Genomic DNA, 14,436 nt, shown 5'->3' on the forward strand with positions numbered 1-14,436 from the left:
TTGTTGCGACGAAACGCGTCAGGGACGTACCTCGAATCTTGAACGCTGTCGGTGCCTTGTTCCAGTTGGTGTTGGACTGCATACCTGTCATCAGATGTTACCTGCCTCGGTGGTGATTATATATCACAAATTGCCTTAATATCACTTATTTATTGTGAGTGTTTTTAATCCCCCCACGATTCCCTCCCCATATTAAATGTTACAGTGTTACACTATGGGGCGTGTGCTCTCTGTTTTTTTTGTTTATATATATATATATATCATCTCCCAACTTACATTTTTGGGGGGCTCAAGTTGATTTTGTTATGGACGATGCTGTTTTGTGCAGATTTCAAGGTCAACCCACCTCGGCTCTCTTAACCCCTCTCCCCAACCTCTCGTACTATGTAATGGGAATTATCTCCGTTTCAGGTGCAAATAAAGTCTGAGGATGAATGGGAGTATGTGGAACAGCAGAGGGAGCTTTATAAGGATGTGATGGACAATTGCCAGACCGAGAGTTCATGGGGTAAGAGGGTAGTTCAATGTTCACCTGGATGGGATGATGTTGGAGAAGTGTCGAATTGTTGCAGTTTAGGATGCCCTTTAATAGACCAAGATCAGAGTTATTCCTAGAATAAATGGATTAAGAAGAAACAATTTATCATATAAGGAAACAACTCCTTTTTCTGGCAAAGCAGAAATATACATTTTATTGTAAATATATATACACTCTACACTCACCACTTCCTAAACCTTCTTAAAGTCCCTCAAAAGTCACCCACCTCACCGATCCAATTGTCTCCACTGTCACTCATAACCATGCTACCGACAAGACTAATTCCAGAGACCCTTGCCCACCAACCAAGCAAGCTTGCAATGGATCTAACCCTTACCCTGACCATAATGTTCCCACCCCTGCCCACCACAAAGACATATGAACAATTAATCTATGCCCAACTCATGAAATGTTCCATATATAACCCCTGCAAAATAGAGAAATCTGCTGCACACCATAAAATGTCAAAAAATATATACAGTTACCGGTGCTCCTGCAGTTAGGGATAGCCGGTGGCTGATCTAAGGTACATGAAGTAGAAAAGCATCACAGGGCACTGCGGATTTTTCTAACTATTTATTAGCCAATTTTTTAAGCTTTAAAAATTGGCTAATAAATAGTTATAAAAATCTGCAGTGCCCTGTGATGCTTTTCTTCTCCATATGTAAGCCCACCGTGGTTTTACTAACTAATGTACAGCACCCTGGGTAAAGGCGCTATGTAAATGTTGTTATAAATAACAAACCAAATGAGACATGTCAAAGAGCAGAGTCTTGCTGTTGGTTCGTAGTATCAACAAATTTTATGTTGCCGCGTAGTAGTCAGCAGTAAATATGGGGAGTACCTGCATCAACATGCAAAGTTCTCATTCCCTCCTAGTTTAAAAAAACGTATATAAACCCAAAACATGTCATAGGACATTTCCTTGCACAAGATGACATCACTCACTGTCGCTCTCCAATCTAATTCTCTATTGGACATGACACTCCGTTACTACTCTTTGTACTACCTATCACCACACATGTTGTGCATCCACCATGAACCCTGCCATCCCACTGCAATAATATTTGTATACAGCATATATAGCCTACCATGAGCTCATCAGTAATAATTGCAGAATATTTTGACTGCCGCACACACAAAAACGATACAAAACAAACGCTCTTTTGCAACCATAGAAAAATACTGCACAAGCTGTTTCCTGGCCTGCTAGAATCCATCTTGGTCAGAGATTGCTCTGTCCTACACAGGATCCGTATTTCAGTTTTCGCATCAAACTCGTGCAAGGTTTGTCAGTATTTTCCTGCTGCTTCTCTTAGTATCATTGTACCATGTGTCTGTTTCTCTGGGATTTTTTTGCTTTATTGTTAGGGTGACCAGATTTTGAAAATGAAAAACCGGGACATTTTTTTTTTTTATACATAACAGTTTATTTATTGTAGTACACTTATACTTTACTACCATTAGTCCTTGTTACATAGTTGTGTGTGTGTGTTGACCTCACTAATCGAACAAAAAAAACCCAGATGTGAATGATTCTGAACCCCTTAACCAGTGTCAAGATGCCCCCTCTTCACAATTTCTAAGGCTGAGTCCATAGAAGGCACGTCCGTGCTGAGCCGTGCTGACGCTCCGCTCTGAGCCCCTGCATCCTCCATGAGGATGTCTTTAGAGGGGGCTCACGCGAGCGTCCTCAGACGTCCTGAGGCGCTGGATTTTTCAGCCGACAGCCAAACTGTTTTTCAGAGCGCTGTCGGCTGAAAACATCCAATCAGCGCGGAGCAGCGTCAACGTCACGGCGCTGTGACGTTGACGTTGGTGCGTCACGGTCGATTGGCCCAGCGACGTCACTGCCCCGCCTCACTCAGTCTCCCCTCACCTCCCGATAGCGCCCGCTGGCTCGCCTGCACGGGAATGAAATCACGCAGATTTCAGCAGGCGAGCCTCAGCGTCAGCGCGCCTCAGCCCTGCTACCCCCTCTATGGCCCCAGCGTAAAGCAGCAATCCCGCCTGGGATCTTACCTGTTCCGCAGTCCCTCAAGGTACTATACTGGAGGGGAGGTGTTCCCTACCTCTCTTCCGAGGTCTCCCGTGTGAAACTTGAGTCAGATCTGGAAGAAAGAAGGGTAGGTTACTTCGGTGTAGGTATACGGCAGTTAAGATAAGACAGGGAGGGTGAGAGAGACAGAGAGAGAGAGGGTGAGAGAGAAAGAGAGAGAGGGTGAGAGAGACAGAGAGAGAGAGGGTGAGAGAGAGAGAGGGTGAGAGAGACAGAGAGAGAGGGTGAGAGAGAGAGACAGAGAGAGGGTGAGAGGGACAGAGACGGAGACAGGGAGAGAGAGAGGGAGAGGGGGAGACGGGGAGGGAGAGAGGGGGAGACGGGGAGGGAGAGAGGGGGAGACACACACACACACTGGTACACACACACTGGTACACACACACACACACACACACACACACACACACACACACTGGTACACACACACACACACTCACTGGTACACACACACACACACACTGGTACACACACACACACACACACACACACTGGTACACACACACACACGCGCGCACTGGTACACACACACACACACTGGTACACACACACACACACTGGTACACACTGGTACACACACACACTGGTACACACACACACTGGTACACACTGGTACACACACACACTGGTACACACACACACTGGTACACACACACACTGGTACACACACACACACACACACACACACACACTGGTACACACACACACTGGTACACACACACACACACTGATACACACACACACTGGTACACACACACACATACACACTGGTACACACACACACTGGTACACACACTGGTACACACACACACACACACACACTGGTACACACACACACACACACACACTGGTACACACACACACACACACACACACACTGGTACACACACACACACACACACTGGTACACACACACACGGTGGAGTACAGACAGAGGCAGCCACAAGCAGGCGGCTCCCCGCCTCCCCCTGCACCCACCCCCGCGCCCATCTCCCGCACCAAGGGGGGGGCGTGGATAGGAGCGCCGGGACGCAAAGGTACAAACTGCCGCCCCCCCCTCCTCTGGCGGGCAGCCACGGGTTCCCGGGGCAGAATGGGGGGACACCACGCAGCCACCACTGCCCGCCCCCGCGCCCATCTCCCGCACCAAGGGGACCGTAGGGGAAGAGAGCGCCAGTACAGGAGACAAAGGAAGAAAAAGCCACCTCCTATCACCCCGGGCGGGCAGAGGGGGGGAGACACCGCGCAGAGGAGCCAGGAGTGGGCAGAGACACACACACCACGTGTGCTCTGCAGCAGGAAGTGGAAGCCCCGCCCCCAGGCACCCTGGCCCTACCCCAGGCACCCTGGTCCTGCACCCCGCCCCCAGGCACGCTGGTCCTGCACCCCGCCCCCAGGCACGCTGGTCCTGCACCCCGCCCCCAGGCACGCTAGTCCTGCCCCAAGGCACCCTGGTCCTGCCCCCCTCCAGGCACGCTGGCCCTGCCCCCCGCCCCCAGCCCCCAGGCACCCTGGCCCTGCCCCCCACGGCACCCTTCCTTCCATCAATTCCCACATGCCGGACCTTGGTGAAGGATGATGCCGGGGGCGGGGCTTAATGCCGGGACGCAGGGGATTGGCCAACAAGGTAGGAAACTGCCGCGGGGGGCGGGACTTTGTACAAGGCCGGGCCGCATCGAATGAGCAAGACCCATTTTTCACGTAACAGAAGCCCAACCCCTGGCATTAAAAAAAAAAATACTTACCAGCCGGGCTGCTGCAGTCTCCTCCTCTGCGCCTCCGCAGACTCGCGCACAGCGCACCGCAGCTTACTCGCGCAACGCCGGCGACAAAAAAAAAAAAACGGGGACACATTGAGGAAAACCCGGGACATTTCCGGGACACACAGGAAACCGGGACAGCTCTCGAAAAACCGGGACTGTCCCGGCAAAAGGGGGACGGATGGTCACCCTATTTATTGTATTAGTTTGTGTTACAGGTCTATGTATTGCAGTTAAAAAAACAAACAAAGATGCCTAAAGCTACTTCCAATGTGACAAAAAAACACAGTGCAATACTGTCATGATCGGGGTATGGGGGGTTAATGGGATCTGTGTATATGTTGATCTGCATCCCCCTGCTTCAGCAGAATTGCACCAGGTCTGAGCTGTATTCCCCCAGCAGTCTGTGTTATATTCCTGTATGTGTAGAAATCATGTCGGGAGGGAAAGGGTTAACCATATTGTGTATATGTTGATCTGCATCCCCCTGCTTCAGTAGAATTAATTGCTATGTTATGTATTAACATGGAGAGAGGGTTAACTGTGTATTTGTCATAATGTAAACCCCATAGAACCATATCTCTGTATGTGTTTGTGCTACAAGGCTGAAATTTGGATATGCTTTCCTATGCAATGAACACAGGTTGCATAGATATTGTTAATCTGATTTAAAATATGGGAGAAATAGTTATGTTATCGCTGTTTTTACTATAACTTTGGATATAAGTTTGGAAGCTCGCCAAATGGCCCCTTTGATATTTCATTGTACAATCAAAGGAGGCCACTTGAAAGGCTTCATTGCATATGCAGCCAGATCTCACAACGAGATGATAACCATTTCACCTGTCAAAAGTGACACCCTACATGAAAGACCCCTGCCCATAAGCATTTTTGCTAGACAGGATGGCAACGAAGGCATCATGTCATAGATTTTTATAAATGGGCTGGCCAAGTTGCCACAGGGGAGGATTGTATTAATGAGGGGCTGGGTAAACCGAGCTTTTTGCGTTACCTGGCATCCTGTGATTGGGTCAAGATTTGTCTTCACCAATAACTGAACTGGGGTTTGCGTCTATATAGTGGCATGCACCCCTTATTCCTGTGTTGGTTGCTTGTTGCTGTCATTTTGTTGTGCTTGTTGTGACCTATAACAACTAAGGAGCTGCTATTTGGCTGAATATCTCCTTGTCCAACCTCAGTAAGTGTAAATATTTCTGTAATGTTATTTGCTTGATGTATTTTCTGTTCTGCTCATAGGAAATAAACTCATTCAGTTTACTATATCCTAGTCTTGTTCAATCTGGCCCGGTTATTGTATATATGTGCTATTCTCTCGTGACAAGCATATATAAAAAATGGTGGCAGTGTGTGGGACACAGATTGAACCTGTGTTTGCAGTTTAATGCGAGACTCTGCAACACAGTGGTAGCCGCGTAGATTGGGAGCTCCTATGACTAGTGATATCAGACAAATACGTTTTGCAAGATATAATAAGAAATATTACACTGTTTCCCTGTACTCACCCTTGAGCCCTTCATCCCATCATGCGTGATCGGGCTGAGCAGTACCATGCTTGGACTAGAATCCAGGTAGTGGAGTGATGTGACGCTTATGGACTGCCGGCGGGACACGAGCAAAGCACAGTTGGAGCTGGACATATTGGCTCATGAAGCCCAGATGACCCCACCGTTAATGAAGGGAGACCACCTGAATATTGGTGGCTTGACATCAGTGGAGGCAGAGAGACTGGCTGTTACAATTGCCAGGCTTGCCATCCCTGAGCTCCTAGCTTTCCTGGCTGTATTGGGAGAGGAAGCTACGCACTCAGAACGTCTCCTGCTGCTGACCCTGGTGAAGGCCACTCCAGCACAGCGTATCCAGATACTGGACCAGCTGGTGGGAAAAGCCTTCCACCCCCCTCTTGTTACAGAGGAGTTCAAGCAGGAGAGGCTGGCAGAGGAGTGTGTAACCAGCAGAGCCTTGGTGAGCAACGCAGCAGTCCCCAGAGAGGTAGCCATTCCGACTAGGGGGGACCAGTCTGCACCTCAGCGGACTCCCAAACATACAGTGGGTAGCAACACGCTCTATACTGGGGAGTTCAAGCTTGAGTTAAGGTGCCATCATTGCCACAAGGTGGGCCACATCCGGCCACATTGCCCAGACCGTGAGCGGTCTGGGGGACCCCATCAGGGGCAACGTTCACAAGCTGCTAAGGGGTCAGGTGCCCGTGCCTGGCTGACCCCCACAGAGGATGCAAGCCCAGCCGTGGAAACAACCCCCAGAGAGACGTCCCACGGAGAACCTGTCCTTGTCTCCCCCGTGCCAGCCACAGTGAGCAGAGGATGTCAAAGTGCATCAGTCGAGATGCAGCCTGCTGATGTCCTGAGCCGGCACCCACGGAAGGTTACCTTTGGTGACCAGCAAGCAGGGAGCTTGCCAGATTTGGGTGCTGCTGTTATTCTGGTGCAGCCAGAAGATTTTCTCCCAGGCACCGGGGTGCAAAGAACCATGCCTGATGGAGGGCTGCGGTCAATCCAGGGTGCCCAGATCATTTTGGATGGGGGTGCCAATCATGGCACGAGGGAGGTGGGGGTTTTGTCCAGGGTAACTGCTGAGGTGCGCCTTAGCAATAACCTGGAGCCTGTGATCTGTATGTTTGCTGCGGAATTGCCTGCTGTTGCGGCGATTCCTAGGAGCCTGTCATCAGGAATCACAGCAGAATCAACCTCGGTCCCCCTGCATTTGGGACCAATGGTTCCAGTGGCCTCTGCGGAGACCAGACAGGTAAGCCAGACAAAGTCGCAGACTGATACTGACTTATTGTTCCCTTTACCTGTCCCTGTTCCCCGTGACTTAGAGACTAAAGGTGGGGGGATAGTGTTAGGAGCAGGCTTTAGGGATGCGGTGCGAGCTGACCCCAGCTTAGAAGGTATGAGACTGCGGGCGTCCGTGTCTTGGGAAAGTGAGGAGTCAGGCCACTGGTTGGGGCACCGCGGGCTCTGGATGAGGGAGCCAGAATCTAGCAGGTTAGACAGAGTCCGGACAGGTAGAGGAGAGCTAGTGGTAGCCGGCGGGACACGAGCAAAGCACAGTTGGAGCTGGAGATATTGGCTCATGAAGCCCAGATGACCCCACCGTTAATGAAGGGGGACCACCTGAATATTGGTGGCTTGACATCAGTGGAGGCAGAGAGACTGGCTGTTACAATTGCCAGAATCTACCAGGTTAGACAGAGTCCGGACAGGTAGAGGAGAGCTAATGGTAGCCGGGGAGGTGAGGCAGCAGTTAGAGCAGTTAGCCTTCCCCATTGCCCTGGCTGAGCGTCAGGGGGTTTCTTGGACTAGAGCCCGCTGTTGCAGCCTTGCTCTGAGCTGGAGGCATCAGGGGTGGTAGCAGAGTTCTGCCATCCCATTGAGGCATGTCAGCCAGGAGGTAAGGCGGGTGCTTCTGCACAGATACCCCTGAGTTTGTCCCTGGTAATGGGGAAACCTCTGCATGGGGTTGGGCAGGCACAGTTAGTCACCTTGGCTAGGATAGGATTGCCTAGGGGGGGCTGAATGAGCTAGTGGTAGCCGGGGAGGAGAGGCAGCAGTTAGAGCAGGTAGCCTTCCCCATTCCACTGGCGGGGCATCAGGGGGTCTCTCGGACTAGAGAGGGTGCTTGTGTACAGGTATCCCTGGTCTCGTTCCTGGTGATGGGGAAGCTGGGGCAGGGAGAAGTGCATGCACAGGTAGTTTCCTTGGCTAGGTTAGAATTGCCTAGGGGGGGGCTGAGTAAGGTAGGGCTGAGGGTAGGTAGGCAGCCAGGAGCAGTAGCCGGGGCTAGGGTAGAACAGCATATGATTCTGTTCTCAGATCAGCCAGAGGTATCTGCAGAAGGAGAGGGCAGCATAGTGAAGGAGATGTTGAGGTATGTAGGGATATACCTGCAGGAAGGAGCTGGCTGCAGCCAGCCCGAGGATTTACAGGCAGCCAAAGAGCAAGCGCAGAGGGGGTCCCTACTAGCTAGGATTGCAACTCCTATTTTGACTGACTTGACTCAGGGGCGACGGTCTGTGCTGCCTGTCTGGTTTCCTGCCTGGGGAGGGCACTCCCAACCCCTAAAGCTGGCCCTGGCCAGTGAACCCCCTGGGGTGTATGTGAAGTGCACCCTATTTCACGGAGTAGTGGCTTATGCCACCTGGGGAAATGCCACCCTGCCGAGGTGGGGCTGGCCTCTACAAGACTCAGACTTTACCATCCACCCTAAGAGGAACAGAGGGCACAGCCCTGTTAATGGCGTTGCGCAGCAAAAGAACCCCTCTGACTGTGAATCCTCAAATGCTGCCGTGGCCCAGGCTGAGGTATAGGGCCCAGTGGGCACCGTTTGAGGAGGGGAGGTGTCATGATCGGGGTATGAGGGGTTAATGGGATCTGTGTATATGTTGATCTGCATCCTCCTGCTTCAGCAGAATTGCCCCAGGTCTGAGCTGTATTCCCCCAGCTGTCTGTGTTATATTCCTGTATGTGTAGAAATCATGTCGGGAGGGAAAGGGTTAACCATATTGTGTATATGTTGATCTGCATCCCCCTGCTTCAGTAGAATTAATTGCTATGTTATGTATTAACATGGAGAGAGGGTTAACTGTGTATTTGTCATAATGTAAACCCCATAGAACCATATCTCTGTATGTGTTTGTGCTACAAGGCTGAAATTTGGATATGCTTTCCTATGCAATGAACACAGGTTGCATAGATATTGTTAATCTGATTTAAAATATGGGAGAAATAGTTATGTTATCGCTGTTTTTACTATAACTTTGGATATAAGTTTGGAAGCTCGCCAAATGGCCCCTTTGATATGTCATTGTACAATCAAAGGAGACCACTTGAAAGGCTTCATTGCATATGCAGCCAGATCTCACAACGAGGTGATAACCATTTCACCTGTCAAAAGTGACACCCTACATGAAAGACCCCTGCCCCATAAGCATTTTTGCTAGACAGGATGGCAACGAAGGCATCATGTCATAGATTTTTATAAATGGGCTGGCCAAGTTGCCACAGGGGAGGTTTGTATTAATGAGGGGCTGGGTAAACCGAGCTTTTTGCGTTACCTGGCATCCTGTGATTGGGTCAAGATTTGTCTTCACCAATAACTGAACTGCCATGGTAGGAATGGGGGTTTGCGTCTATATAGTGGCATGCACCCCTTATTCCTGTGTTGGTTGCTTGTTGCTGTCATTTTGTTGTGCTTGTTGTGACCTATAACAACTAAGGAGCTGCTATTCGGCTGAATATCTCCTTGTCCAACCTCAGTAAGTGTAAATATTTCTGTAATGTTATTTGCTTGATGTATTGTCTGTTCTGCTCATAGGAAATAAACTCATTCAGTTTACTATATCCTAGTCTTGTTCAATCTGGCCTGGTTATTGTATATATGTGCTATTCTCTCGTGACAAATACCTATATATTCTCTTGAAAAAAGGGTCATTTAGTTTAACCCTTTGGCCAGCAGGTTCTAACACTCACCTGGGTTAAAATTCTTATTAACCTGTATAATTACAGGTAATGACCCTTTTTTCAAGAGAATATCTAGGTATTGCCCTGTGTATTTTTGTCACATTGGAAGTAGCTTTGGGCATCTTTGTTTGTTTTTTGTTGTATACATTTAGCCACGCCCAGTAGTACTCCCTTTGACACACACACACACATATATATATATATATACAGTATATGTATATATATATATATATATATATATATATATATATATATATATATTATGTATGTATGTATGTATGTATGTATATATATATATATATATATATATATATATATATATATATATGTGTGTATATATATATATATGTGTGTATATATATGTATATATGTATGTGGTAATGTTAGGGGTTTCTCAGAGCTTGTTGGGTATTTGTGAGTCAGTGTATTGCAGTTGGAAGGTTAGAGCAGACGGCACACGAGTATGTTTGAATGGGATTATAAATTTGACAATATGTAACATTGTTTCTAAGGTTGAGTTTGTGGCATTTTTGCAGTCTTGGCCCTGACCACATAATCTGGTGCCATTAAACGTCTTGAAGCAAAAGGGTGAGGGTGCGTGTACGGAAGATTGTTGCTTCGTATGAAGCCATGTGCTTGCTTTTCACCTCACCCAATGTTTTTTGTGTTGCAGCACCTCCCACGGAGCAGGCATCAGTGTCAAGTCGTTGGCAAGTCAAAGCACAGAAGAGGAAGGCTAGGTTCACCCCAGAGGAGCTCGCTATTGTGGCAGAAGAGCTGTCCACTCACAATAACCTGCTCTTCCGTGCCCAACACAACGTGGCTGGTATACAACGCAAGGCAGCCAAGTGGGCGGACATCTTGCGGAGGGTGAATGCCATGGGCATCACTCATCGCACAATCGTGGACATTAAAAAGAAGTGGCATGAACTGAGACGGGCCACCAAGAAGAAGCTCCTGCAGATCCGAAGAGAGGCACAAGAGATGGGACCTGAGGAGACTCGACTAACGCGGTTCGAGGAGATGGCGGCCAGGACCATGACTCCCCAGATGATCTATGGACTGTCCGAGGGAATGGATATCTTAGAAACAGAGGAGGAGCTACCACGTCTAGAAAGGCCTCAGTTGGGACAAAGATTAGAGGAGGAGCCTTGTGGTATGAGACAAGCTCTGTCTTCTGAACAAGACGAGTCTCCCCAACAGGTGGAGAAGAGAAGCTGCCAAAGCGCATTGAAAAGGATCCCTAAGGTTCCTACAACTGGTAAGTGACCCAATACAAGCACTCGGGTGTATTATGGTATTTGTGGTTACCTCTTAGATGTGAACCCACTTGCTTTCTCATAAATGAAAATTCCCACTTGGCGCACAATTACAGTTTAGAACCAACTTGACAATGTCATTTGCTTCCTTAAAGGTGTAACACCACGTACCACTGAATGGGGGAGGGTTTGTCAATCAATTGTTTTCTTTACCCTTAGCCCACCCTGTCCTTATCAGAGAGCCAATAAAGATAAGGGGAGGGGAACCTCTTGTTGAACACACCATGACATCAGACAAAAGGGAGCAGCCAGTGGAAATCGAACCCCTCCCAAGTCTTAGCTTATCGTGTTTACAATCTAACATTATAAAATCACCAAGTGGTAACCTCTTAGGCCCAGGCCATGGTGCCTTCGCCCGTACGGAGTCTGTGAAGTCACCCGCGTGAAACGGGTGCGTTCCCTGTCCATGGTGGGGGCGGGGGGAGGGCGTGCCTATGGGCGTCATGGAGCTGGTTTGCCCTCATTGGGCGAATACCGCTCACGTGAATTGCGTGTCGCGCCAAGAAATCAGTTTCAACTGATTTCTTGTGCATCTCGTGCCCCTCTAGCCTCTGCCCGCGTGCGCCCACGTGGTCTTTAGGCGCGATCAATGCCTTAAGGCAATCTGTTCGCGCTTGCGGTCTCCCACACCATGGACTTCACCTTAAAGGAGCAGTCCAAGCAGTCAATATTTTTATATTTTTTACATAGGTTTGAAGCAGGGGGTTTCCTCGAGCTGAACCCCATTAATTTCAGCTCCAGGGACCCTCTTCTTCCGGAGATACTTACCTCCCAAGGGGGTGCCGGTATCTCTCTGCTTTTAAAAGCTCCTGTGTTATGTGGGCCAATAGGATGCCACTCCGGATAACATCACAGCTTCCTATTGGCATATGCGGCCATTACGTGATCCCTGCGAGACGAACAAAGCGGCTACCGGCGACTCCTCCTGTATATAGCTCCTGAAGGTGGGGGTTTCCCAGAGCTGAGATTAATGGGGTTCAGTTCCGGAGACCCCTTGCTTGAATCATCTCTTAAAAAAAAAAAAAACCTGCAGCGCACTTGTTTCCATAATCTGAACCAGGGGGTGGACACGAGAAGAGAGCTGCGCTATGTGCCGATTTGAGAACCCCCCACCCCATTTACCGAGATATTTAAAAAAATAAAATGACCGCTGCGATAAACCTATAGAAAGCCACAACGTAATGTCCTAGTGATGCTGCGGATATAATGTCCTAGTGGTGCTGCGGATGTAATGTCCTAGTGATGCTGCGGACGTAATGTCCTAGTGATGCTGCGTATGTAATGTCCTAGTGATGCTGCGGATGTAATGTCCTAGTGATGCTGCGGATGTAATGTCCTAGTGATGCTGCGGATGTAATGTCCTAGTGATGCTGCGGATGTAATGTCCTAGTGATGCTGCGGATGTAATGTCCTAGTGATGCTGCGGATGTAATGTCCTAGTGATGCTGCGGATGTAATGTCCTAGTGATGCTGCGGATGTAATGTCCTAGTGATGCTGCGGATGTAATGTCCTAATGATGCTGCGGATGTAATGTCCTAGTGATGCTGCGGATGTAATGTCCTAGTGATGCTGCGGACGTAATGTCCTAGTGATGCTGCGGATGTAATGTCCTAGTGATGCTGCGGATATAATGTCCTAGTGGTGCTGCGGACGTAATGTCCTAGTGATGCTGCGGACGTAATGTCCTAGTGATGCTGCGGACGTAATGTCCTAGTGATGCTGCGGACGTAATGTCCTAGTGATGCTGCGGATGTAATGTCCTAGTGATGCTGCGGATGTAATGTCCTAGTGATGCTGCGGATGTAATATCCTAGTGATGCTGCGGATGTAATGTCCTAGTGATGCTGCGGATGTAATGTCCTAGTGATGCTGCGGATGTAATGTCCTAGTGATGCTGCGGACGTAATGTCCTAGTGATGCTGCGGATGTAATGTCCTAGTGATGCGGCGGATGTAATGTCCTAGTGATGCTGCGGATGTAATGTCCTAGTGATGCTGCGGATGTAATGTCCTAGTGATGCTGCGGATGTAATGTCCTAGTGATGCGGCGGATGTAATGTCCTAGTGATGCGGCGGATGTAATGTCCTAGTGATGCTGCGGATGTAATGTCCTAGTGGTGCTGCGGATATAATGTCGTAGTGATGCTGTGGATGTAATGTCCTAATGATGCTGCGGATGTAATGTCCTAGTGATGCTGCGGACGTAATGTCCTAGTGATGCGGCGGACGTAATGTCCTAGTGGTGCTGCGGACGTAATGTCCTAGTGATGCTGCGGACGTAATGTCCTAGTGATGCTGCGGATGTAATGTCCTAGTGATGCTGCGGATGTAATGTCCTAGTGATGCTGCGGATGTAATGTCCTAGTGATGCTGCGGATGTAATGTCCTAGTGATGCTGCGGACGTAATGTCCTAGTGATGCTGCGGACGTAATGTCCTAGTGATGCGGCGGACGTAATGTCCTAGTGATGCTGCGGATGTAATGTCCTAGTGATGCGGCGGATGTAATGTCCTAATGATGCTGCGGACGTAATGTCCTAGTGATGCGGCGGATGTAATGTCCTAGTGATGCTGCGGACGTAATGTCCTAGTGATGCTGCGGATGTAATGTCCTAGTGATGCGGCGGATGTAATGTCCTAGTGATGCTGCGGACGTAATGTTCTAGTGATGCGGCGGATGTAATGTCCTAGTGATGCTGCGGACGTAATGTCCTAGTGATGCTGCGGACGTAATGTCCTAGTGATGCTGCGGACGTAATGTCCTTGTGATGCTGCGGATGTAATGTCCTAGTGATGCGGCGGATGTAATGTCCTAGTGATGCTGCGGACGTAATGTCCTAGTGATGCGGCGGACGTAATGTCCTAGTGATGCTGCGGATGTAATATCCTAGTGATGCTGCGGATGTAATGTCCTAGTGATGCTGCGGACGTAATGTCCTAGTGATGCTGCGGACGTAATGTCCTAGTGATGCTGCGGACGTAATGTCCTAGTGATGCGGCGGATGTAATGTCCTAGTGATGCTGCGGACGTAATGTCCTAGTGATGCGGCGGACGTAATGTCCTAGTGGTGCTGCGGACGTAATGTCCTAGTGATGCTGCGGACGTAATGTCCTAGTGATGCTGCGGATGTAATGTCCTAGTGATGCTGCGGATGTAATGTCCTAGTGATGCTGCGGATGTAATGTCCCTGTGATGCTGCGGATGTAATGTCCTAGTGATGCTGCGGATGTAATGTCCTAGTGATGCGGCGGATGTAATGTCC

General features: G+C 49.1%; 1 protein-coding gene across 2 annotated transcripts in view; it reads left to right on the forward strand.

The window, feature by feature from the left end:
* LOC142466933 (uncharacterized) overlaps positions 1-14,436 on the forward strand; it is a 57,976-nt gene that overhangs the window by 24,524 nt on the left and 19,016 nt on the right. For both annotated transcript variants that reach the window (XM_075572582.1, XM_075572583.1), the window contains 2 exons: positions 412-508; positions 10,529-11,116. In XM_075572582.1, coding sequence (XP_075428697.1) covers positions 412-508; positions 10,529-11,116 — 685 coding nt within the window. The remainder of the gene's footprint in view (positions 1-411; positions 509-10,528; positions 11,117-14,436) is intronic.

This window comes from Ascaphus truei, chromosome 15 (genome assembly GCF_040206685.1).
Source record: "Ascaphus truei isolate aAscTru1 chromosome 15, aAscTru1.hap1, whole genome shotgun sequence".
Classification (NCBI taxonomy): domain Eukaryota; kingdom Metazoa; phylum Chordata; class Amphibia; order Anura; family Ascaphidae; genus Ascaphus; species Ascaphus truei.